This window comes from Falco biarmicus, chromosome 3 (genome assembly GCF_023638135.1).
Source record: "Falco biarmicus isolate bFalBia1 chromosome 3, bFalBia1.pri, whole genome shotgun sequence".
Lineage (NCBI taxonomy): Eukaryota > Metazoa > Chordata > Aves > Falconiformes > Falconidae > Falco > Falco biarmicus.
The window spans coordinates 25485998-25510601 of NC_079290.1; the positions used below are offsets into that span (position 1 = coordinate 25485998).

A 24604-nucleotide genomic window follows, 5' to 3' on the forward strand; every position below is an offset into this window, starting at 1 on the left:
GAATATTCCAATTCTGTTTCTAATCTGTGCAATTTTTATTTGTCTCTAGCAAATACCAAAGGCATTATTTAAGTGTAAGACAGTTTCTTAAGTAGTTACCACAATCTTTTTCTGAGGAAGTTTCTGCATATGAGAGGTGCCTGTATAGCCTATACAGACTTGCAAATTGGAAGGAGTGTTTTGCATGTGATAACTATGCAGGACAGAAGACAATCTGGAATAGTTCAGCCACCGTCCCTCACTGTTTTATAATTATTTACCTTAGTTTAGATGCCAAACATAGAAAATTATTATCTTTCTGAACTGCCGTTTCCCAATACTATTTGGCAGCCTTAATTTAATTATGTGCTGTAAAAAAGCTCTCTGCAAACTCTGCTAAAGGAACACAATTGTCTTAGAAAAGTAGCTGAAGCATGTTAGGGTTAAATGTAACTTTTTTCCCATGTGTCATTCGCCTGCCTGACTTAGAATTCTTTAATAGATACTGAGCAAAGCAGAACTGAAAGTATTTTTAATTTCAGTGCTTTGTATATTTACAGAGGGATTACAACAAACTTCTACACTTTATCTACATTTTAATAGGTCAGTGTGAACATATGAAGTGTATTAAGGTGGACTGCCTTACTTATTAAACTTATGTGCATTCGTCAAAAGCCCTTAGCAGTGTATGCAATAGGGGCTGGAAAGCCATGCATGATTGAGGTCATGCATCCAGCCAGTTTGTAAGATGATCCCTCTGTACTGAGCCATCAGCCATCCTTAGCATAGGGGCGCACTCATACACGCATTCCTGTCAAGTCATCTTGTGAAAGGCTGCTTGCTTCCAGCTTGGCTTGAAAGTGCAACCTTAATAAAACTCACTGAAGCCTGAGAGAAAATAGCAGTTCTGCAGCAGATAGTGTAGGGGAAAGAGACTGGGATATGCATATGCAGCTGACTAAAGCAGGCTACATGCTGGACTGTAACAGAGAGGAAACAATAAATCTTAACTACTATGCAATAAATATTCCCAATTTTAACTAAGGAAGCTATCCTCATACTGAAATTAAAAAAATAAGTTTATCCAAGCTTGATTACTAAAGTGCGCTTCTCCAGTCCTTTCTCCAAAGACTTTAAGGGAAATTAAAAACAAATTTAAAGAAAGAGGAAGAAAAAGTTTTTGTTGAAGTAGGAAAAGAAAGTAATAATAACATGTCAGTTTTCCTTTCCTTTGCTTTCCTGGCAGCGGTTCTTGCTCATATAGGCTGTAATAACCAGCGTCGGGGTCCAGAAGCCAGTGGGAGAAGATTTAACCGGATTCAGCACGGGCAGTGCACCTATACTTTCATTCTGCCAGAACAGGACGGGAACTGTCGTGAAAGCACGACAGACCAGTACAACACAAACGCTCTTCAGAGAGATGCTCCTCACGTGGAACAGGATTTCTCTTCCCAGAAACTGCAACATCTGGAACATGTGATGGAAAATTACACTCAGTGGCTGCAAAAAGTAAGTGTTCCTTTTTTTCATTTTCACTAAATGGATTTTTTTGGTGATGTTCAAAGTTTTCATTAGTTTCTATGAGAACTGAGGTAATAAGGATTGATCTAGTTTCTCGCTGTGGAGGGTAGAAATGTTTCAGCCTTCCTACTGACATTACTCTCAGGAGCAGAATTTTCTTCATGTTAGTGAAAGACACAACTTCTTAAAGCTTTATCTCAAAAGACCATGGATGTTTGTGAATCAGAGAATGAAAAAATCCTGCAGAGACTGTAATGACAGAACTTACTAAGTACTCCTATAAACTCTACTTACAATTCACAGCTTCAGATCAGATGCTGTGCAGTGTACCTGCTACGCTGACAGCAAAAGGGAGCATTTTAAAAATATCAGCGTTTAAAGGCACTGGGTTAAGAATATCATTGTTCCTCCATAAACAGATTCTGTAATATATTCTATCCAGCTAACTGCTGGAAAGAAAGAAGAAAGTATATGGGCATTCACACTCCTGAAACATTGCAGTAAAACTTTTTAACTATGTAGATTACATTGGACTTGAAACAGCCTGTTTTAATTTGTGTGAATAAGTGCATTCTTTCATAGAAAGGGAAAAATGGGTTTGAAGTTGTTGTAGTAACTTAGCAGAATAATTATTTTTAAGACTGTGCAATAGCTCTAAACTTTTAATGAACTTTTCGGTATTTTAGGTATGAGCTGAATTTTGGGCCTGAAAAGACCTAAATATGTGAATAATTTCATTCATATGAGCAGTCCCATTCACCTTAACAGGATTACTCACTTGTGTAAAATTACATACCTTGCAGGATCTTGTCCATGCCTTGGTAATAAAATGCCTTGGGATAGCTGACCAGTAAAAATAAATAAACAGTCTTTGTATATAGTTATTTGTAATATTCCCATTCTCATATTGCATTTTGACCTGGAAAAACTTAGAAAATTGAGCAATTGAGTGATGCAACTAGTCATGTAAGATGGCACAAGAAAACTGCTATATGTACCCATTTGAGAGATACACGATTTAACTCTAGCACAAGTTCATAGGAAGAATGAGCATCAATAAGAACCTAGCGAAGACCCTACTAGGTGGACTAAACCTTTGTATTAGCAAAGTTACTGTAACCTGTCTTATTTACAAGTTTTGTTTCACCCAGACAGTATACAAGATAGAAATATGTTAAAAAGCACATACAGCTGTCCCCATTCCCCTAACCCTACTAAAATCTTCGGAGGTTTCCTGATGCCTTGGTAAATTAATTGCGCTCTTTGCATATCTGGCACTAGCAAGAGAGAAAAGACTCTGTCCAGTAAACATGTGACTATAAAACAAAGTATAACAAAGCATTTCTTTTTTAGACTACTTCCCTCATTTTTTAATACCTTGGTCTGCATCGGGGAATATAAAGCTGGAGATAAGGGGATGTCTTGTAGATGAAAGCATTTCTTAGGAAATTATTTTACTGTACCTTGGGAGGCTGAGGCAAGCACTAAAAAGAGGAAAGTTGTTATCTGTGTTTATGTACACATGATTTTACTTGAGCAAATTGGCTGCTGAATCATGCTTTTAAGACTTTACTTATTCTGTGTTTGTCCACTAGAGACTGAACTAAGATCACTATTTCACTGTGAACTGAACATGAAGAAATTTGAGTCTCTGGAGTGTGAATGTTTGAGCTAGGCTTAGTCCTCTCACACTTTGGAGGGAAGTGATTAAACAGGTAGGCAGCCCAGTGAAAGGGGCTTATATATGAGGACTTTTCTTCTGCAGTGATTGTAAAACGGGCTATGGGCAGCACTATCCCCCTCCTCCTTTCCTTCCCAGCCCCCAAGCCACTGCTCCCAGGGGTTTACATAAAACTGGGATTGTGCACGTATCCCCATGTGTCAGTTTTCCTTGGAATGAAAGGACCCGTTTCTCTGTGTGATGGAGTATGGCTCAGTCTGAACAAATGAGGTTGATGCAGCTCCTTTATAGCATCTCTGAATACCAAATTTGCTTTGTTGATGCTGCCGTTACAAAGCATCTCAGACATAACTCATTTCCTTTCAAAACAAGCATAATGCTGAAATGTAATGAATGTATTATGTATATATCTTGCGTCTCATTTTTATTCTCTGCATTTATTTTTTCCCCTAGATTTTTGGTATCAGATATAACTGCTGCTACACTAAACAGCATTTACAATGCACCTGTTAAGAACAAAATACAGAATAAATAACAGTTATAGGTCCATGAATGGAAGCAAATAGTTATAATAAGAAATAGTGTTTAAGAATTTGAGATATATTCTGACTTACATAAAGGAAATATGTTTATTACTTCAGGTAATATATATATCTTTCATTAAAATTATATATACGCAATGTTTGGCAGGGTGCATTGTTTTCTCACCACAAAGGCTATTAGCCTGAAATATTGAAAGAGTATTTACTAAGAAAGTTGGCAAGAATCATGGTTTGCTTAACTCTGTAGTATTTTAATTTAAAAATTATTTTCTTTCACACCTAAACTAGCAGATTTCTAGAAGCAAAGCAAGCATTCTTTTTTTTTTAAAAAAAAAGCTAAATTTTATGCTTAAAACCAGAAGTGCTTCTTTGACTACCTACGAGCTTGATTATAGATAAGAATGGGCTGGCTTGAGGAGCCAATAACAGGCAATTAAGTCCCAGGCTTGTTCATTAACATTTGCATATCTATAGTGAGCATAACTGGGATTGGTTGACAAACCAGGGACATGGCAAAACCCGCCGTGCAGATGACTTGGTAAACATTTTTAGAGCTTTTCCTAGAACTGTTTATTTTAATACCGGATAACTTTCCCCATTGTTTAAGCTTGGGTTTCATTTCTGCAATATGTTTATACTAATAGTTCAAAACAAACAGTTCATCACATTTTCTTTTTTTGCAGTAACTGACTGGCACACATGATACTGTTTGGTATTTAATTGACATGTCTAAGTATTGCCAAAGAGGAGTTACATGAAATGTTATCATCATGTCTTGCTTGGGAACTTTCTGTTAGTCAGATTGCTGAACTTAGAGTATCGATGGACTCGGTACACGTTCAGGATAGCTATACAGATGAGTGTTTTATATACTTATCCCTTATTCCAAATAGTAATAATAATTGTTATTACAGTAATAAGTGAACTTTATATGATCCATTCTTTTTTTTTTTTTTCTGATCATTACCTAAGAAGAATACTACAGAAGTTTAAAATAAATGCTTATTAATAGTGTACTGTAAGAAGCTAACACAGATGTACAGGTTTGAGTTGAAAGTGAACCACAATCATTTTGGTCAGGCAAACTTAGACTTCATTTTCCTTTTCTCTGCAAATATTGATGGCACCACTACAGTTAAACCCAATGAAGAAGCTTCAAGTCACTTACCTTTCCCTTCAAACTGCCTGTGCTGTCACCAGCTATAAAAGAAGAAATATAAAATGATAAGCTAGATTCAGTCATTAAAGAAAGAAATTATGAACAATTTTTCCGGGGTATCTGTCACCATTTGATAGTCTAGTTTAAAGTTTATTCTTATTATGGTTTTGATAAATTGTCTATAGCATTCTCTGTGCTCTGTTGACTTATTTTACAGAATTAACATTGCAAGTGCTCACTAGGGTTTTAAATATGAAAGGAATCTAGGTTTTGATGGGGACCAGTCGTTGTATAGAAGAAACTGGCTTTTGGAAAGGCTAGAGTCTGTCACTGTGTGTTGTGGCTCCAGTGAAAGTCTGCCCCTCTCTGCTGTTTTTACCAGCAGGCCCTAGCACTGCCATGAAATGGTAGTAAAATGCTTATGTGTGTGTAGAGGCTGGATTTTGCCTTGCATTTTATATGGTTTGCTGAAGATGGGAAAATTCTTCACATATCATATGCCATGAAGCTGTGTGAAAGTGTGACAGAGCCTGCCCTGAAAAGGACAGATCTAAAGAGCTGTGATAGTATCCTATGAGGCAAATTTATATTCATATAAAAGTGGAGGTGGTCATAACTTGTAAATTTTGTCACACTAATAAACCAATTTTCGCTAATTGTCCTATTACAAGAAATAGTAAAAATTCTATTTTATTTATGGTTGTGTCTCACTGGGCATTTTGTAATATAACATGTGACCTTAAAGTCTACATAATATTTGGATGTTAAGTGCAACCATGAGATCCATGATGAACTCCTGTTAATTTTCACAAATAAAAGCGGGTCATTAGATTTGCAATCTGCCATTCTGTTTGTCATTTAATATGAACATTGTTAAGAGGTCTGTATAAGTAATGGCTTTCCAGGAAATCTTTCCTTTTTCAAGATGGACCAGGGCTAAAAGGAAACAGTGAGGATGCTTCATCCAAAATGGGTCACTAGTCTCCTATTTTGGCATCCAGCTTGAACTTGGATTTCTTGCGTAGATCCAGAGGCTGTTTGCTATTGTAGGTGCTCCTTTTTGCTTTGGAGTCAATGAATTCTCATAACCAAAGCAAAACCTCATCATAGTAACATCACAAGTGCAGTTCCCATAAGCAAGCTGCAGAACAAATGCTGGGATTCAAATTAGTGAAATTACTTATCTAGTATGTCCTGTTCAATGGGTAAATATATATAAAAGCCAATTTTAAAGAGCAAAAAAAAGTTCATGGAAACAAACTGCTTCTAAGAAAATTCATGTTTGAGTGTAAAACAAAATTTGCTTATTTACCTTCAAAAAGTCTTTTGGCCAATAATATGCCTGCATTTTAAATTTTTATTAATCAAATTGCTGAAGTCCATGGGATATTCTGAGGTACCCACAAGAAAAAGGGTTTCCACACTTTAAATGTGGAAATGCTCGAAAGCTTTATATTATTGGGGGATAACCCATTTGGCAATGTGCTTTTTTTTTTTTTTCTTTTTAAAGTAGAAGAATCAGAGAAGTAGACTGAAGGGCAGTCTCACATGTTGCCACATTTGGTAGCAAATTAGTTAAAAAAGATATTTCCCATGCTTGGACAGAAGGCTTTATCATAATGTGCAGTAGAACCTGAATGTGTTTATTTTCAGTGATGACAGCTGTAATTAGGAACTTTCTGGTAACAATAAAATATTACATTTATTAGTCATCTGAACTGTCCAACCAACATGCCCAGTGGGAGATCTCATTTGGAACACTGAGAGTTTTTCTAAATGAAACTAATATAAAGTAAATGGTGTGTCATTTTGAGGGTGCTGAGAACTCATCATTCCCATTCCCTTCTGTGGTTTGGACACAATCTCTACTTCACAGTGCTGGGTGCCTTGGAAAAAAAAAAAGAAAAAAAAAAAAGAAACCTCATGTGGGAAAAGTATAAAGCTGGGTATTTTAGGCCTGCATCATCCCACCCAAACTTCTGGCCAAAACCCAGTGATATCCAAGATAGGTTTTTCTTTGCTGTGGGGAATCTCTCAGTGCTGTGTCCAGAGACAGTAGCAAGCCCAGAGGAAGAGCCAGCCATCTGAACCATCCTATGGAAGTCCCTGCTTCTCTTCATTGACTCCAGGGAAACCCTGAACAGCTCGCTTCCTGATTTAAACGCCTCTGTTAAGTGGGATGGATTTAAGCTTTATTTCTGTTCATGGCTGTAGCACAGACTTCCCTTGTGACTGCAAGGAAATCATGAACTTTTAAGTATTCCTGTTTCCTTTTTCTAACACCAATATAGTACTACTACTCAGTTTCACAAGGCTGTTGGGAGTCTTAATATGTTATTTTTTGTATTGTTTTTGGAGTCTTTCTAGTGGAAAGTATTTTGTGGTATTAACAGTTTCTGTATGATAATAATATTTCCAATATTTACAGAAAACATGCTGAGATTAAAATTTTTTGGAAGGAAATTAGTTTTAAAATTAGTAAATAAAATAATTAATAAAAAATAAGCAGATAAATGCAATTAACATTAGTCTATAATGCTAAGTATATTTTGCAGGCTGCAGTTGTCTAAGTGGGTTATATATGTCCTGCTACCTGTGAGAATTGTCATTCTTGCAGTGTTCTTAAAATCCATTGAGCAGTTGCTGCTTCAACTTTTATTCATCTGAAATTAATAGAACTGTAGCTTAGTCTTGTATGGATTCTCAGGAAAACCAGTGAGGAATGGCTAGCTTTTCAGAGCTATTATTACCAGCAATGTTGTCATCAAACCTGGGCTCACTTGTGTGATTTATTGCAAGTGTAACCTGAAAGGTGAAGATACTTAGCAACCTACTTGCATCCATCTCAATTTACAGTTCAGCTTAGCTCAGTCCTCTTCTCTGTATTTGCAATAAGGTGCAAACAAGGAAGAGCTAGCAAATGAAGAACCTTCTAGAACGAGCATCATGGTTTTAGCTGTGCTGTGAACCTCATCTTCACCACCACTAGTTCAAGTGTCTTGAATAAACAGCCCTGGTATAAAAGTCATCCCAGTAGCGTAAGGATTTCCTCTCTTGTTAAAGAGTTGAAGCTTGATCAGGAAAAGGAAATTGAAATAGTTTCATGTTTCATGGGATGGGTTCTTTTTCTTATGAAACAAGCTGTACTTTAACACAAGGTTATTCTTGTGTAACCACACGTGCATATTTTAAACAGTATTATGAAAAACCAGGGTGATGAATATTCACTTGGAAAGCTAACTTAGAAATGCCATAAATTGTTGCACATTTGCACTACATTCTCATCAATGTTCCTGCACAAAGATCAAGCTTTGCTTTTCATTACCTTAGTTAGGAATCACATTAATCTAAAACAGTGTAATTCACTCCTAAACTGGAGTAAGAAGTCTACCCAGGGGCTTGCACCAGTTTACTTATCCCTGTTTAAAACTGATGCAAGTTGAACTAGTGCAACTTCCTATCTAAACAAGACCTAACAGTAGGGCTAGCTCAATACTGAAAAAACATGGGTACAGACAGTCAAAGCAAGACAGGTATAGGATCAGCTGGAAAGATGCTGAAGTTGCACTATTCTACATTTTGAAAAATATTTTGCTTTCAGAATTAAAACAAACCAAACAAACAAGAAAAAAAAAGGGGGGGGGGGATTAAAGTAACTTTAGAATCCCTTGGAGGAAGTAATATAAAAAATCGGTATTCTAAGGCCATGGAGCAACATGATTGAAAGAAATTTCTTATACTCCCTTGACTAGCTTCTAGCAGCAGAAATGAAGACAAAAAAAAGAAAAAAAAATCCAGTAGGAAAAGGATAATAGTTAGAGAACTATGCTAGTTTTATGGTGAAATAGTTATGTCTTTAGCAAAGGTACTTTAAAGGTCTGCTATATGGTAGTACATGGTCAGTCATATGCTGTGTTAATATTCCTGTCTTAAGAGAGATATGTAGGCTGCAAGTGCAGATACAGTCTTGTAGTTGAAAAATCTGTGTTGAAGATCCATGAGTAAAAAGTGGCTGATCAAAAATTCTGTAAGAAGTCTGCAAAATTCCTTTCCCTTGGACACCTTACCCTGCTGCTTGAGTGTGGGCACACATATATGCATGCACACACACACATATGCATTTAGAGTTTTGGAGTCTTTGGTGTTGAGGTACATTGAAGTCTGTTTCGAAGTGTTGTGTCTTAAATCTGTGCTTATGTTTTATACCTACTTACCTTCTGTCAATCTGTTGTTCTTCTGGAATTGACCTGTTGGCTCAAAAAACCTACAAGAGTTCTTAGCAAAATGAAATCTTGTCTATTGTACATGCATTATTCTATGTGGATGAGTCCCCATACTGTGTTGCAAATAAATTATGGGTGCTTTTGCTTTTGTACTTTCCAGACTGTGTATGAAAGCAAGAATTTTCATATATTCTGGAAAACCTATTAGACTGTGTACTCCCCAAACCAGACATGTGACTGTCCTTACATGTGCCTGTGTTGCAGGACAAACCTGATTGTGCTTGTGCATGCATGGCATCTGCTTCTTTAATAGGACTTGACGTAACTATATAGTTATAATTTTTCATCATGTCTTCTGGAAATTTTTTATTTGTTGGAGTAAATTCTTGCCATTTGCCATGTTTTTCTAGTTGTCTTGTTGCAAATAATGTACCAGGCGTTCCTTCTGCAATAGGAATGTATGGGAACAACCAAAATGCACTTGTTCCAGTCAGAAGAATTCCCTTCTGACACTGTTCTGCCTGAGGAATTGGGTCCTGGCATTCTTTCTCCTCCCTCTGTACCAAGGAGGCAAATAGGCTAGAGAGATTACCCTAGAGATAGGGTAAGCTCTAAGCACCTCTGCCAGAAAATTAAGAAAAGACTAGAGAACTGTGGGAGAAAACTGTGAGTATGAGCAGATGACCTTAGAAGGTAATTTGTCTCTTTTTGGCAGCATGGCTTCTTTCGCACTAGGGCACAGATGACTAGATTGGTACTAATCAATTCTGAATCTAAAAACTAATTCTGCTGCAGGCTGATATGCCATTTATAGACCGATCCTGCCTTCTTTCACATCTAAACCTCCTTTAAAGGCTTTCTGTGTGCAAGAGGATTTTCTTGAAAGATGTTATCTATGTTAAGAAGCTTCTGTTTTAGCGTTAACATTGTTTAGCAGGCCAAGCTTTTTGTTTTCTCATCCATGATCCACAACAGCCTAAGCCCACAGAGGGAACTTGCAAGGTTTCAAAGAGAAAAGCATTTGTCATTTGAGTGCTCCTGTCCACTGTTTTAAATGCTGCAACAAACTCTCCGTCATTATCAAAGGCTCTACAGCCTTCAAAGTAGAGTTCTCACTTCCTGACTGTAGGTGGAAAAAATCTGATTCTTGATGTGTAAATTTACTATTTTGAGAGGTATTTTAATATTTGACCTTTAATACACTCCAAATCCACAAAACATGTTTTAAATACCCACAAAAATCAAAAGAGCAGTGCTTCTACAGTCTCTAGAGGTTCTTTTACATTTATCTTCAGTGTTGTGGTAGACTTGCCTGCCCTTTGGATCATATTACTTATGAACGTTTTAAAGTTGTCAGCCCATGCTTATAAAATTTTATTTTTCTTTCTAATACTCTTGTATGCAAATATTGTCTTGCACAGTGGAGATTTAGGAAAAAATAATGTAGTTGTTAAATGATGATTTTTGTAATTTGTTTTTTCTGAGCATTGTATTGAATGAATTTTCATTTGGATTAAACCACCTATGGCTGTATTCAAATGTGCTGATTTTCACTGTTGTACGTTCAGCTTTGAATAGCTTTAGTAATAATTATCTTCTGGAAGTTTTAGTTCTCATGCAGAAGTCTTGCAGGAAAGACAATTTTATTAAATAGATCTCTTTTTTTAAAACTCTCCCATCAGCTCAGTGAGTAACAGTGAGAGTGAATAACAGCATCATTTACTTGCCTTTCTCTTCTGAATCATGTATTGGTCTCTCAAGAAGGCAAGGATCTTCAGATAATTATCTCACCATCACTATGAGAACACTAGTTCTCCTAATAACCTAATATTTTCTATGAAAAACCTGTATAGAAATAACTCAGATTTTATGAAATCTCACAGAATAATTTTATATACAACCTGGTTCTCTGAAGTCCTCTCCAACACCAAAGGGCTCAAGGAAGACTGCTACAGCCTTTGAAAATTGGGTATTCATATGCAGATGAAAGTAGCTGAAATAAGGATTTAGGATCACTGCCATTAACACTTAAGTATTAAGTATATTTACTTGTGTCATAGTTAAATATTTACTCTGTACAGTCTTAACTCATCAGGAAATTCCTGCGGCCTTCTAGGCCACATCAGCAAGTCAACACAATAACGGGCAATCCCCAAACCATGGTGCCTTTGGTGTTGTGCCTGGAATTTTGAGGATCTGCTTAGAGTGAAAATTGCTCAAAGAGATGACCTAATCTGTTCCTGAATGAACTATTCCCCTTTGTTCCTTGGCTAAAACTTCATACTTCACCCTGTGTGTGACTTACCATAGTAGAGATAAATGGTCAAGGGCCACCTATCTTTCCTGCGTCACTTCTATCCTGTTAATGGGAAAGGCCATCAGTGCTCTTCTAGAAAGTTTCTCTGTGTTGCTATTTTTGTGTGGAGGAGATATGTACAGCAAAATTCTTTATCACTTTAGACTGTTAACTACAGAGGTGATGATTAAGGTTGTTTCTCTTGACATTTTTCTTGAATGATCCAATTTGATCTCTTGGCTTTTCCAAGAATTCTGGCTGATGTAATAAATATCCTTCTGTATATTCCTCTGACATCGTTTACCTCCATAACATCGCACAGCTCAACTGTTACGACCTCTGCCTTCATAGCAGTTGTTAAATAATTATTTGTACCTGATACAATACCAGAGTTTGATAGGTGAAGCATAAGCAAGACAGCTGTATTTGCAGAGGCACACAAGGCAAGATGAGTTTGCCAAATACCAAAGAGTTATCATTAAAAGTGAAGGATACTTACAGGAGAATGAATTAAATAATCTCTGGTAAAAGATCAGCCTTTATATTTGGAACTGCTTGATGAGCCGTTTTGCCAGTCACTGTACAAATACATAATACATGGCTCTCTCTGCAACTGAGAAGTATCCTGTTAAATGAGTGCTTTCAAATCCTCATTAGCTGAGTTTTGCTGAGAAATCTAGCTTTGTTTCATATTTCATTGACTTCCCTGAAACCAGGGTATTGGTTGAGTTTCTACATCTTGCCTCACCGGCAAAATGCTTGCACCTCATTGCATGCTTACATACACTGCTCTAAAAATACAGTGTAATGCTTGGGTAAACTATGTGAAATATCTGTGATGCATTTGCAGATTGAATAAACTATAAAATGCAGTAAGAATATATGTAGCTTTTTCATGTTCCTTTTTATGATTTTGAATTCCATAAAATCAGACAGGTAACTCCTAAGGAAACTGAAGATGAGCTTCTAACTGTAGACTATTGCCTCTTGGAAAGATTAATCTCAGAGAAAGTATAAGGGAGCTGGAGAAAGATTGGAAAGGCTAAATATAAGGTGGGAGATGGAGGTGGTGCTTCAAAGCAAGGAGTCTACGTATTTGAGGTTGATAGAGGATTTTCATTAAAAGTCTGACAGGAGGGGTAAAGGTTGCTGTTGTAATCTATAAATTTGTGTGCTGCCCAAGGTATCAACATGTCACTAAAGCACACACAATAAGATAACTTGTCCTGCAGTGACAGAAAAGTCTGAAAAATTACTCTGGTGTACAGCACTATGTTCACTAAAATGCCCTGAAACAATGTAGCTGTAAACTATTTGCTGGCTATGTGGCCTGACAAAGATCATAATATTACATATCTCAGTAGCATTACAGTCTACGGGAGAAAAACTCATTATAGTTGAGGAATATTTTACTTAAAATAAGACAGTTCTCATTTTTTTAAATAAAAGAAGATAAACATTATTTTACTAAATTTAAGAATATAGGAGTGAGGCAAAGAAGATGCTCAGCAGCATGTTTTAATAAGGAAACCATTAATTCTACAGATTTTGCTGGTTATTAAAATATCTGCAATGCAGACAACTCTCAGCTGAAATGCTGAGTAGAACCAAATGACTTGTGTGGCTTTGCAAGTGGTAACCAAAATGTTGCTCTCTTACCAGGAATGTTCTTGCAACCATCAATGATAACCTCAAAATAATGTCTGTGTTTGCTGCATATACATGACCATTAAGTGAAGAAACAGTCTACTAGTATCAAGCAAGCACCATGGAGAGTCTGTGATGAGCTAGAGGTCAGAAATACTAGAAAAGCATTTGCCCAAACTTGCCAGCTTTAGATTTTGCAAGATCTAAGGACTTGACCCTGAAAGCGTTAAGGGTTTTGTTTTGAGTTGATGGTACTTAGACTTTCCCGGAAACATCTAGCACATTACAAGGTTTATCCCTATGAAACAATTTATTTTCATTTTACCATTGGAGAGTGTTATCACAAGCATGTAGCTACTTTTCAGTAGACTTAACAGGTGGTAGAATCAAGTGGGAATTGCTCTGTTACTTTAAACAAAACAAACAAACAAAAAGTTTCCTTGATCCATGATTTAACACTTCTACACATCTTGGAAAGCTCTAGTAATTTAGCCACTGACCCCCTAGGGTATTTCCTAGAAACAGAATTGAGCAAGGCTGAAAGTGGTTTTGTTGCATGGTTATGGGCATGAAGATATGACATATATCCTTGATTTGTAAAATATGAACCAAATGTGACACCTTTTTTGTGTGTGTGTGCATTTTTAAAGGCTACTTCAATGTTTTCATTCATTATTTTTCTGCCATAATCATGCAGAGCTCCTGAAATATCAATCAAAACTCTGGTCCTTTGTCACTAAAATTTGTCTTGTTTTTTTCCTCTGGGTTATAACTCACCATGATGGAACATTGGAAATGTGTTTTAGGGTAAATTTCCCATATTCATTCTTCTTAAGTTTCAAGATGACACCTCAGTGTTAGTTATATCGTGTGCTTTTGAATGCTGTCGTGCTTTCACTTCCATAGTAAAATCCCTCTGAAAAGCCATAGACAAGCTGCAGCAAGATTATTTTTAGAATGCTACTAATGCAATAACGCAATACAAGCTTTATATTGTGAGACAGCTTCACATCCTACGTCAGAGTCGCTCAATGTTTTTTCTATCAGAGTGGTATTAATTTTGTGTTTGCTTCTATCAGGCTTGGTCTGGTATTGCTATCACATTTTCCAGGTGTTGCTAGCATGAGCTCTTACCAAAAAGTATGACTAGAAAAAACAGTAATTTCCTATGGGAACATGAACCCAAAGGAGGCTTTCAACACATTCCACAAACTCAAACCGGTATCATTAAACAGCCCCAAGAGGATTAAAAACTGGAAAAAAAAAGTCTCTCGACTCTCACCCAGAGTGTGATGCTAATGAGTTCCTGTGGAGCCTGGCCCGATGCTGCTCACAGTGAATCAGCAGTAAAAATCTGTGCTCAGTTCCTGACTGAAGAGGCATTTCCCAACCTCAGGCCCACCCAGCTGAAGCTGACCCCTCGTCCTCTCTTTCCTCCAGCACTTTCAGGAGTGGCAGAAGTTCCTGGTCTACTTTTTGGCACTGGCTTTCTGGATTCACCTACTTCAGAACACCTCTGCCCCAATGTAAGGGGATTTCTTAATGGCAAGAGACAGACCTCAGCTCTGTCCGGACAAAACTATTTGGCAGAACAGGAAATTCCCAGATGGTCAGGAGGAATTTCAAAAGGCTGGAGGGGTATGTTGCAAAATTCTAGCCTGGCAGCCATGGAGACTGAAGTCTGTTTTTTATAGAAAAGCAGAGGCAGAAAACAGATGGTATGCTTCCTTGCAATATATGCTACAATCACTGCATTGTGTCAGCATAAATTTGTGGGGTACCACATCAAGAACTGAGATGATAGTACAGTCTCTATCCCCAGCCAGTTCTTTCCTCCACATGCCTAGAAAGATACCAGCTAATACCACATGCAGTGGTGGTTTTATAATACAGAAAATACCACTTCTAGAAAGCCCTGGAACAGCAGTATAAGTTAGAAACCATGTCAATGGCATCAGTGGAGTGAAGCCAATGTCAATCTGTTGCAGCTGAAAGACAAGTCAAGCACAGTCTGTGAAAGCAAACTGCAACCATTTTGTTCATTTAAGGATAGGATTCTGTGTACAGCTTTTAGTATATGCACAGCCTTCTCCCAACACTCCTCAGGCCTGAAAGTGCGATGTACATCTCATGAGAACAATTCTATAAAGACGTTTTCAGTATTTCCTTTTTTACTCATGTCAAAAAGAACATAAGCACAACTTTGCCTATAGAGGTTTTTTTCAACAGTCCTCTTTCCAGTTCCTTAAAACACCAAAGAGCTGAGATACCTATTGAAACAGAAGCACTCGAACTGATCAGGCAGATTATCTTCATTTAATCATAGTCCTGCCTTCTATCTGGCTTGTATTTTCAGGGGACATTTGAGAGTTTTGTGTTTCTTTTGCTGAAGCAAGTCAGGAAATGTTTTTGTTTCTTTTTCTGAAATGTTTTAAAATAGAAAAATCCCTTTTGTTTACATTTTATGCAGATTATTTTGACATTTCCATGAGATATTTGTGTGGCAGAATTGCTATGTACCAGTTATAACCAGTGAGACCTTCCAGCCTGAGGGCTTGAAACCTGAGGTAAAAGTAGCCATGTGGCAAAAGCAATGACTTGAAACTAAAACATTGTGTTTTTCAGACAAAAAGTTAGAATTCTTGGTTAAACGATGTAATCCGTGTCTTTTTTATCTTATTTTTAAAAACTAAGTTTTTCATAAACTGAAAGAAATGTCACTGGAAAATATTTTTCTGTTGGTAAAGAGAAAACCAGCAGACTGTTACAAAGTGACCTTCAGGACTGATGAGTGAATGTAGAATCAACTTCCAGTATTATCTTGGGATATGAAGGAGAAGCCCAAGTGCAATATCCATGTACAGGCACAGTGGAGATGTTAGGAAAGGGATGCAATGTATTGGTGTCCTCCTGTTTATCTGAGAACTGTTGCTGCTGCAGTTCCTTTTTTTTTTTTCCCCTGAAAAAGATAGAAAAAATATGCATGTGGAATGTTGTTGATACAGAAAAGATCATGCAAACTGTCCCCACTGAACTAGAGGCATGTGAGTTCAAAGATAACTATTTGTAACTTTTCTTCCACTGTCCTGGTTTTTGTTTAATTAAGAAAAATATTTTTTAGCTGACTAATTTAGTTCATGCTAAAGGGAAAAAAATCATCAATCTGCATAACGAAAAGCTCCTATAGCAATTATGGTTGTGAAGTAAAAAAGTAGATCCATGTGAAACATATAATATTCCACTGTTTTGTCTAGTAATATACTAGAAATGCATCTCTGGATGTTAGAATCAGAATGGTTTGGGTTGGAAGGGACCTTAGAGACAGATCATCTAGTTCCAACCCCCATTGCCACGGGCAGGAACAACTTCCACTAGATCAGGTTGCTCAAAGCCCCATCCAACCTGACCTTGAACACTTCCAGAGATGGGGCACCCACAACTTCTCTGGGAAGATATGCTCTGAAAACTAGCAGCTCTTTTTTTTCCTGAACTTTTTAGAGCCTGCATGACTTGGTTGATAGGGCTATATGTCATCCCTCTGGCATCTTCTGATGACAATGCCCTTTAATACTGTATGCCAGTCACCAAGACCATGTACATTTTACTTTTGTGTTTCTACACTGCAACATGCTGAGAAAAAAATCTTACCGTGAAGTTGACCAGATAAAATTTTAAAAATTATTAGAGCTACTTGAGTGTCCCTCCCCATAAACAATCTTTCTATTTGCTTGAATTTTTAACCTGTTTACATTTTTCTGCTTGTGCTGCCTTTGCTAACAAATGAGAAAATTCAGGTGTCTGTGATTCTTTTAGGTAGTTCTTTTTGCAGAATGATTGTTTATTAAAGATGTACTTTCTGAACAAAATTTGACTGTTATTCCCTTCTTTTGAGATATCTTTTGTATATGGAAGAAAATAGTTTTTCTAATTCTTAAATCCAGAAGTTATTCTATGGGATTACTACCTGGAAGCAAATAATAAATTTTTTTGATATTTATTTTAGTTCTAGAGCACAGATAAAAAGACCAGGATTAACCCACTTGTCCTTCATAATTCATCACAACTGAATGATGTACATCAAATAGCCCTGGAGGGAAGGCACCCTTTCTTGGTGCCCAAGAAACCTGGTTAGTATTCAAGGATCACCTCCTCCAAGCTCAGAATGTGTGCCCCAATAAAGACAAAGCTGGGCAAAAATGCCACAAGACTTGCATGGATGAACAAGGAGCTCCTAGACAAAATAAAATACAAAAAGGAAGCCTACAGGGAGTTCAAGCAAGGACAGATAGCCTGGGAAGAATACAGAGAAACTGTCTGAGCAGCCAGGATAGGGAAGCTAAAGCCCTGATAGAATCAAATCTGGCCAGGGACATCAAGGACAACAAAAAAAGTTTCTATAGGTATGTCAGTGACAAAAGGAAGACTAGGAAAAACATAGTCCTTCTCTTGAAGGGCAGGCCTTCCAGAAAGAAGGGAGATCTGGTTACCCAGGACACGGAGAAGGCCGAGGTAGTCATTGACTTTTTCGCCTCTGTCTGTGCTTGAGCCACACCACCGAAGTCACAGAAGGCAAAGGCAGAGACTGGGAGAGTGAAGAACTGCCTGGTATAGAAGAAGATAAGGTTTGAGACCATCTAAGGATCCTGAAGGTACAGAAGTCCATGGGAGCTGATGAAATGCATCTACAGATCCTAAGGGACAGGTCCTAAGGGAACTGGCAGATGAAGTGGTAAAGATGCTAGCTATCCTATTTGAGAAGTCGTGGCAGTCTGTTGAAGTTCCCACTGCCTGGAAAAGCAGAAACATAACTCCCATTTTTAAAAAGGGAAATGAAGAGGACCTGGGAAACTACAGGCTGGTCAGACTCATCTTGGTGCCTGGCAAGGTCATGAAGCAGGATCGTCCTGGAAACTATGTTAAGGCATACGGAAAATGGGGAGGTGGATAGTGAGGGCCAATGTGGCTTCACTGAGGGCAAATTGTGCCTGACAAATTTGGTGGCCTTCCATGAGAGGGTTACAGTGTTGACAGATTAGGGAAGAGCAACTGGTGTAATCTACAAGGTTTTGACACTGTCCCATATGGCACCCTTGTCTCTAAACTGGAGAGACATTGATCTGACAGTTGGACCACTCAGTGGATAAGAAATTGGCTGGATGGTCTCACTTAAAGAGTTGTAGTCAATGAATGGCTTAGCCTCCAAGTGGACACTGGTGACAAATGGCAGTCCTCAGAGGTCCATACTGGGACCAGTGCTGTTCAATATCTTTGTCAGTGACACGGACGATGGGTTCAGGTGCACCTTCAGCAAGTTTGCTGACAACACCAAGCTGTGTGGTACGGTTGACATGCTGGAGGGATGGGATGCCATCCAGAGAGACTTTGATAGGCTTGAGAGAGTGGCCTGTGCAAATCTCATTAAGTTCAACAAGGCTGAGTGCAAGATCCTGCACATGGGTTGGGGCAACCCCCAGTATCAATACAGGCTGGATGGAGAATAGAATGAGAGCAGCCCTGAGGAGAAGGACTTGGGATTGCTGGTGGACAAAAAGCTAATATGGCCCAACAATGTGTGCTTGAAGCCCAGAAAGCCAACCAAATCCTGGGCTGCATCAGAAGAAGTATGGCCAGCAGGTTGGGGGAGGTGATTCTCCACCTTTACTCTGCTCTCATGAGATCCCACATGGAGTACCACGTTCAGCTCTGGAGTCCTCAATATGAAAAGGGCATGGACCTTGTGGTGTGAGTCCAGAGGAGGGCCACAAAGATGATCAGAGGGCTGGAGCATCTCTCCTACAAAGACAGGCTGAAAGAGTTGGGGTTGTTCAGTCTGGAGAAAGAAGGGTCTGGGGACACCTTATAGCAACTTTCCAGTACTTAAAGGGGGCTTATAAGAGACATGGGAACCAACTTTTTAGTAGGCCTGTAGTGACAGGACAAGAACTAATGGTTTTAAGTAAAAAAGGGTAGATTTAAACTAGATAGGAAGAAATTCTTTACTCTGAAGGTGGTGAGGCACTGGAACAGGTTGCCCAGAGAAGTTATGGATGCCCCATCCATTGAAGTGTTCCACACCAGGCTGGAGGGGACTTTGAGCAACCTGGTCTAGTGGAAGGTGACCCTGCCCATGTCCAGGGGGTTTGAACTAGATGATCTTTAAAGTCCCTTCCAACATAAACCATTCTATGATTCTATAAGTAGTGTTCATGCAGTTCGTGCATATCTATTATAGCTCTCTTTAATATTGACAGAGGCTCCATGCTTGCTTTACAGTCTTGCATTCACTTTTTAAATAATGGCAACAATTGATAATACTTCTATCACCTTTTGTATTCAGGATCTCAATACATTTTACAGACGTAAGTGAATAAAGCTTCATAGCAAACAGAAGGCTTGGTGATGGCATTAATTTTGTTGTCCTCCAGTGGAAAACCCAGGGTACACAAGCGGTAGCTGATGTACCTTAGACACTTGGGAAATCTACGTACAGCCAACAATAAATCCAAGACATGAGGCAGCTTCAGTGTTTATACGACGGCTATCAAAATACTTCACAATAATACAGATAGGTGAATACCCAAATGTGCCTCAGGTTACTCATCTCATTGCTGCCTGGAAATTTTATTTTTTGTGGAAGTTACTGATGGGCTAATTTCATAGCCGTTGGAAACTGACCCTGTTCAATGTAGATGAGTGGAATGGTGTTGATTTAAACCAGCAGAGTCAAAGGACAGGTGTGGGCACTGGGATGCTGCAGACATAGGTGGGAAGCTGCTTCCTTCCACTACGTATCCTATCAATAGACCTGCTTCTGCTTTTCCACTTAAAACTGAAAGCAGAAATTGAAACTATGAATAAGACCTATTTTCAGTGTAAAAAACACTGATCCCCTTTGCATCAAGTTTGTGGTAGCACAGCTCTAACAGAGAGTGGAATAATAAGCATCTTGGAGAAGTCTCATGGTTGCTAGCCCTTGTTCTCATGGGGGGACTTCAAATTACCAGCTGTCTGCTGGAAATACAACACAGCAAAAGGGGACAGCCTAGGAAGTTCCTGGAGTGCGTGCAAGATATCTCCCTGACACAGCTGGTCAGTGAGCCAACCAGGGCACATGCCCCGGGCTGGAAAGTGCTGTTTTTTAACAGAGAAGGACTTGTGGATTACACAGTGGTTGGAGGCCATCTTGGACGTAAATGTCATGACAGAGTTTTCAGTTCTTGGAAAAGTAAGGAAGGGGTAGCAGAACCACTATCTTAGACTTCTGGAGGGCTGACCTTGGCCTGTTTAGGAGACTGGTTGGCAGAGACCCTGGGGAGGCAGTCCTGAAGGGCAAAGGGTCCAAGAAGGCTGGACATTCTTCAAGAAGGAAATCTTGAAGGCACTGGAACAGGCTCCAAAAGACAAGCTGGCAGGGAAGAAGACTGGCCTGGCTGAACAAAGAGCTTTGACTGGAACTCAGGAAAAAAAGGAGTTTATGAACTTTGGAAGAAGGGGCAGGAAACTCAGGAGGACTACAAGGGTGTTGTGAAGTTATGCAGGGAGAAAATTAGAAGGGCCAAAGCCCAGCTAGAACTTAATCTGGCTACTGCTGTAAAAGGTAATAAAAATTGTTTCTATGAGTGTATTAACAACAAAAGGAGGGCTAAGGAGGATCTCTATTCTTGATTGTATGTGGGGGAAAACATAGTGACAAAGGATGAGGAAAAGGCTGAAGTACTTAATGCCACCTTTGCTTCAGTCTTTAATAGTAAGACCAGTTGTTACCTGGGTACCCAGCCCCCTGAGCTCAAAGACAACCATCTACATGAAGACCCGGAAGGAGGATCAAAGGAACTACAGGGCTGTCAGTCTTACCTCAGTGCTGGGAAAGGCTGTGGAGCAGATCATCTTGAGTGGCATCATGCAAGATGTATAGGACAACCAGGGAATGGGCCCAGTCAGCATAATTTTGTGAAAGGTAGGTGCTGCTTGACTAACCTGATCTCCTTCAACAAGATGACCCATCTAGTAGATGAGGGAAAGGCTGTGGATGTTGCCTACCTGGATATTAGTAAAGTCCTTGGCACTGTTTCCCACAGCATTCTCCTGGAGAAACTGGCTGCTCATGGCTTGGATGGGTGCTCTCTATGCTGGGTTGAAGCTGGATGGATGGCTGAGCCCAGTGGGTGGTAGTAAAAGGCATTACATCCAGCTGGCAGCCAGTCACAAGTGCTGTTCCCCAGGGCTCAGTATTGGGGCCTGTCCTGTTTAATATCCTTATTGATGATCTGGACAAGGGGATCAAGTGCACCCTCAGTAAGTTTGCAGACAACACCGAGCTGGGGGGTGAGTGTTGATCTGCTTGCACGTAGGAAGTCTCTGCCAAGGGATCTGGACAGGCTGGATCGATGGGCTGAGGCCAGTTGTATGAGGTTCAACAAGAAGTGCCGGGTCCTGCACTTGGGTCACAACAACCCCACACAGTGCTGCAGGCTTGGGGAAGAGCGGCTGGAAAGCTGCTAGGCAGAAAAGGCCCTGGGGATGCTGGTTGACAGCCATCTGAACATGAGCCAGCAGTGTGCCCAGGTGGCCAAGGAGACCAACAGCATCTTGGCTCGTATCAGAAATAGTGTGGCCAGCAGGACAAGGGCAGTGATTGTCCCCCCCTACTCAGCACTGGTGAGGCTGCACCTCGAATACTTGCTCCCTTTTGGGTCCCTTCCTCTACAAGAAACACATTGAGCTGCTGGAGCGTATCCAGAGAAGGGCAACAAAGCTGGTGAAGGGTCTGGAGCACAAGTCTTGTGAGGAGTGGTTGAGGAAACCGGGGTTGTTTAGTCTGAATAAAAGGAGGCTCAACTGAGACCTTCCTGCTTTCTACAACTACCTGAAAGGGCATTGTAGACAGGTTGGTGTCAGCCTTTTCTCCCAAGTAACAAGTATTAGAAGAGGAAATTGCCTCGATTTTTTTCCAGGGGAGGTTTAGATTGGCTATTAGGAAAATTTCCTTCACTGAGAGGACGGTCAATCATTGGAACAGGCTGCCCAGGGAAGTGGTTGAGTCACCATCCCTGGAGGTGTTTAAAAGATGTGTAGCTGTGGCATGGTTTTGGGGACATGGTTTAGTGTTGGACTTGGCAGTGCCAGGTTAACAGCTGGACTTGATGATCTTAAAGGTCTTTTCCAACTTGAACATTTCTATGACTCTATGAATAACAGATATGAGTTAGTTTTAAAATGGTTACAAAATACGAACTTTTTCAAAGAGATTTTTCTCTACACAGGGTTTTGGACCAAATTCCTCAACACTCTTCTTGTATTGTTTGATAAAGTTTTTTTACTTGATTCCCAGGCAAAATGTCACTCATTGCAGAACAAATAACTATTACAATGTGGATATTTAATTGTTTTTTTATGAGTGAATCTGATGTTGACATGTGTTTGACCAAAGCCATATTATGTGGGGTTTTAGATACATAACAGAAAGCCGTGTGTTTTTATATATTGTTATTATACGCATAATCCCAGATTTAACACATTTACTATACTATATACAATTTTAGCTGACTCTTCATCTGCTTCTGCATATTTTCTACTGTAGGTCTTAGAAAAGCTGTGTTCATATAAATATTTAGAATAGCATGCTTTTGTTTGATTTATGATTTTTTCAAATGTCTTCTAGTTTGGAAGAGCTAGCTTGTTAGGTCAAGCCACTGTTATCTCTGCTACATAGTATGTAAGGAAATGAACTATTAAAACATGTAAGCACAAACAAATTTTGTAAAAAAATAAGGAATATCACCCGTAGAGACATTACCTCACTGTTGAGTAGGTAACACATCATATTTTCTGTAGGAAGAAGGAATCATAAGAAAATTCCAAAGAACAATGTTATTATATCTGAAAAATTGTAGAAGACTTTTCAACTACAGATAAATGATCAAGTCTTTTTTCAATACCTTAAACACTCCTTACAACAGAAAAAAGAAGCTTTTACGTCAATTTATAGGATTAGCTATATTTTAATACCCTTTTTCTTATGTTTTCAAGGCTAGGGAATGTTAATACTAATTTGATTTTGATTAATTTTTCTCAGTGACCTAAGATGTTCTCTCTTACTTGTTTTACTTACTGGAATATCCACTGGCCTTGCTTCTGTTTCCACTTATGTTGGCTGTAGATTAAGTACAGCATCTCTGAGTTCCACAAAATGTAACTACAAGTAGAACAGGCATTGTTTTCTTTTGCATATATACACATAATTTTGAACATATGGTTCCAAGCATATTCTTGATTTAAATTGTCACCAACTTCAATGCATGCTTGTTTTTAATTTTGGTTCTACTTTCATGTTTTGCATTTGTTGCCCAAGAGGTTCATAGCCAGCTGCAAGGCTCCTTCTTTGGGCAACTCCCAAATGGGCTTAAATGAAGGCAGCTAGAATACTCCATTGTATGAAGGCATCCCAAGATAATTAGGTTACCTGGTACAAGGGACTATGACAAGTGAGACTGGGGGTTTTGAATACAATCTGAGTTAAAAATCACTACTAGTATAGGAAATTTTGAGAATTATTACAGATCAGCTTACATCTGGAGGTAGTTAACCTCTTGTGAGTCCAACTTTTCTTTCGGATACCATACCAAGGAGAGACTGAAAAATTTGTTTTCCTCTTATTTCAACACATGATCCAAAGATAATATGGCAGACTTTAGTGCCCCTTTAGCACAAGAAAACCTTTCAGATCTATATAATCTTTTTCACTTTCCAGTTATGATCCAGAAATACCAAAATTGTGTTAGTTGAGCATACTATCTTGAAGACTAAGATGCAATAAAAGCTTATGTCTCATCTAGGAATTCATAAATGTTGTAAAGGAAGGATATTGAATGAAACTCAAAACATCTGCAATTTTGAATGACAGAATATCTATTTTAGAAGAATCCTTTCATCACATCTTGTTTATTATTTACTGTCACGGAATCCACTTATACTGACTTCAGAAATAACATTAGCTAATTTCATTACAAATGTGAAAAGGAATCTGTCTTCAGCACAGGCTGATTTGGTTGAAAGTTGGCATAATACTAAAATCATCAGAAATAATGTGCCAGAGAGTGCTGTTTTTTAATCATCCTGTTAGAAAAAAATATATATTTTTACCTCATGAGAGTGAAAACTGAGACATATAATATTTCTGATGTAGGCACTGATAGTTTTATATGTATCCATCATGCTAATACTGACCTTTATTGCTCTAAGGGCAAGGTATAACTCTTAGTAACACAATTTTAGTTAAGTTTAGCATGATTTTATCTTGTCATTAAATGCTATTCTCAATCTATCAGATTTGGTGGAATTAATAGGGGGATCCTGAATTTCCTGTTCTTCATATCAAGAGGTTATATAGCAGTAAGAAAGGAACACACACTGAGCTTCAACACCTCTGCTAAATAGCCTGAACAATTGGAAGGTGAATAAGAAACAAGGTTTTTTAAAAAAAATGGAGGTAATTTTATAGAGAAAAAAATCTTGCTTTTTTTTTTCCTATGTAAAATGAGCTGATCACTTTTAACT

General features: G+C 38.6%; 1 protein-coding gene across 1 annotated transcript in view; it reads left to right on the forward strand.

Moving 5' to 3' along the window:
- The first annotated feature begins 752 nt into the window (after window positions 1–752).
- ANGPT1 (angiopoietin 1) overlaps window positions 753–24604 on the forward strand; it is a 171630-nt gene continuing 147778 nt past the window's right edge. Inside the window, exon 1 of the mRNA XM_056332771.1 lies at window positions 753–1488. Coding sequence (XP_056188746.1) covers window positions 1192–1488 — 297 coding nt within the window. The 5' untranslated portion in view covers window positions 753–1191. The remainder of the gene's footprint in view (window positions 1489–24604) is intronic.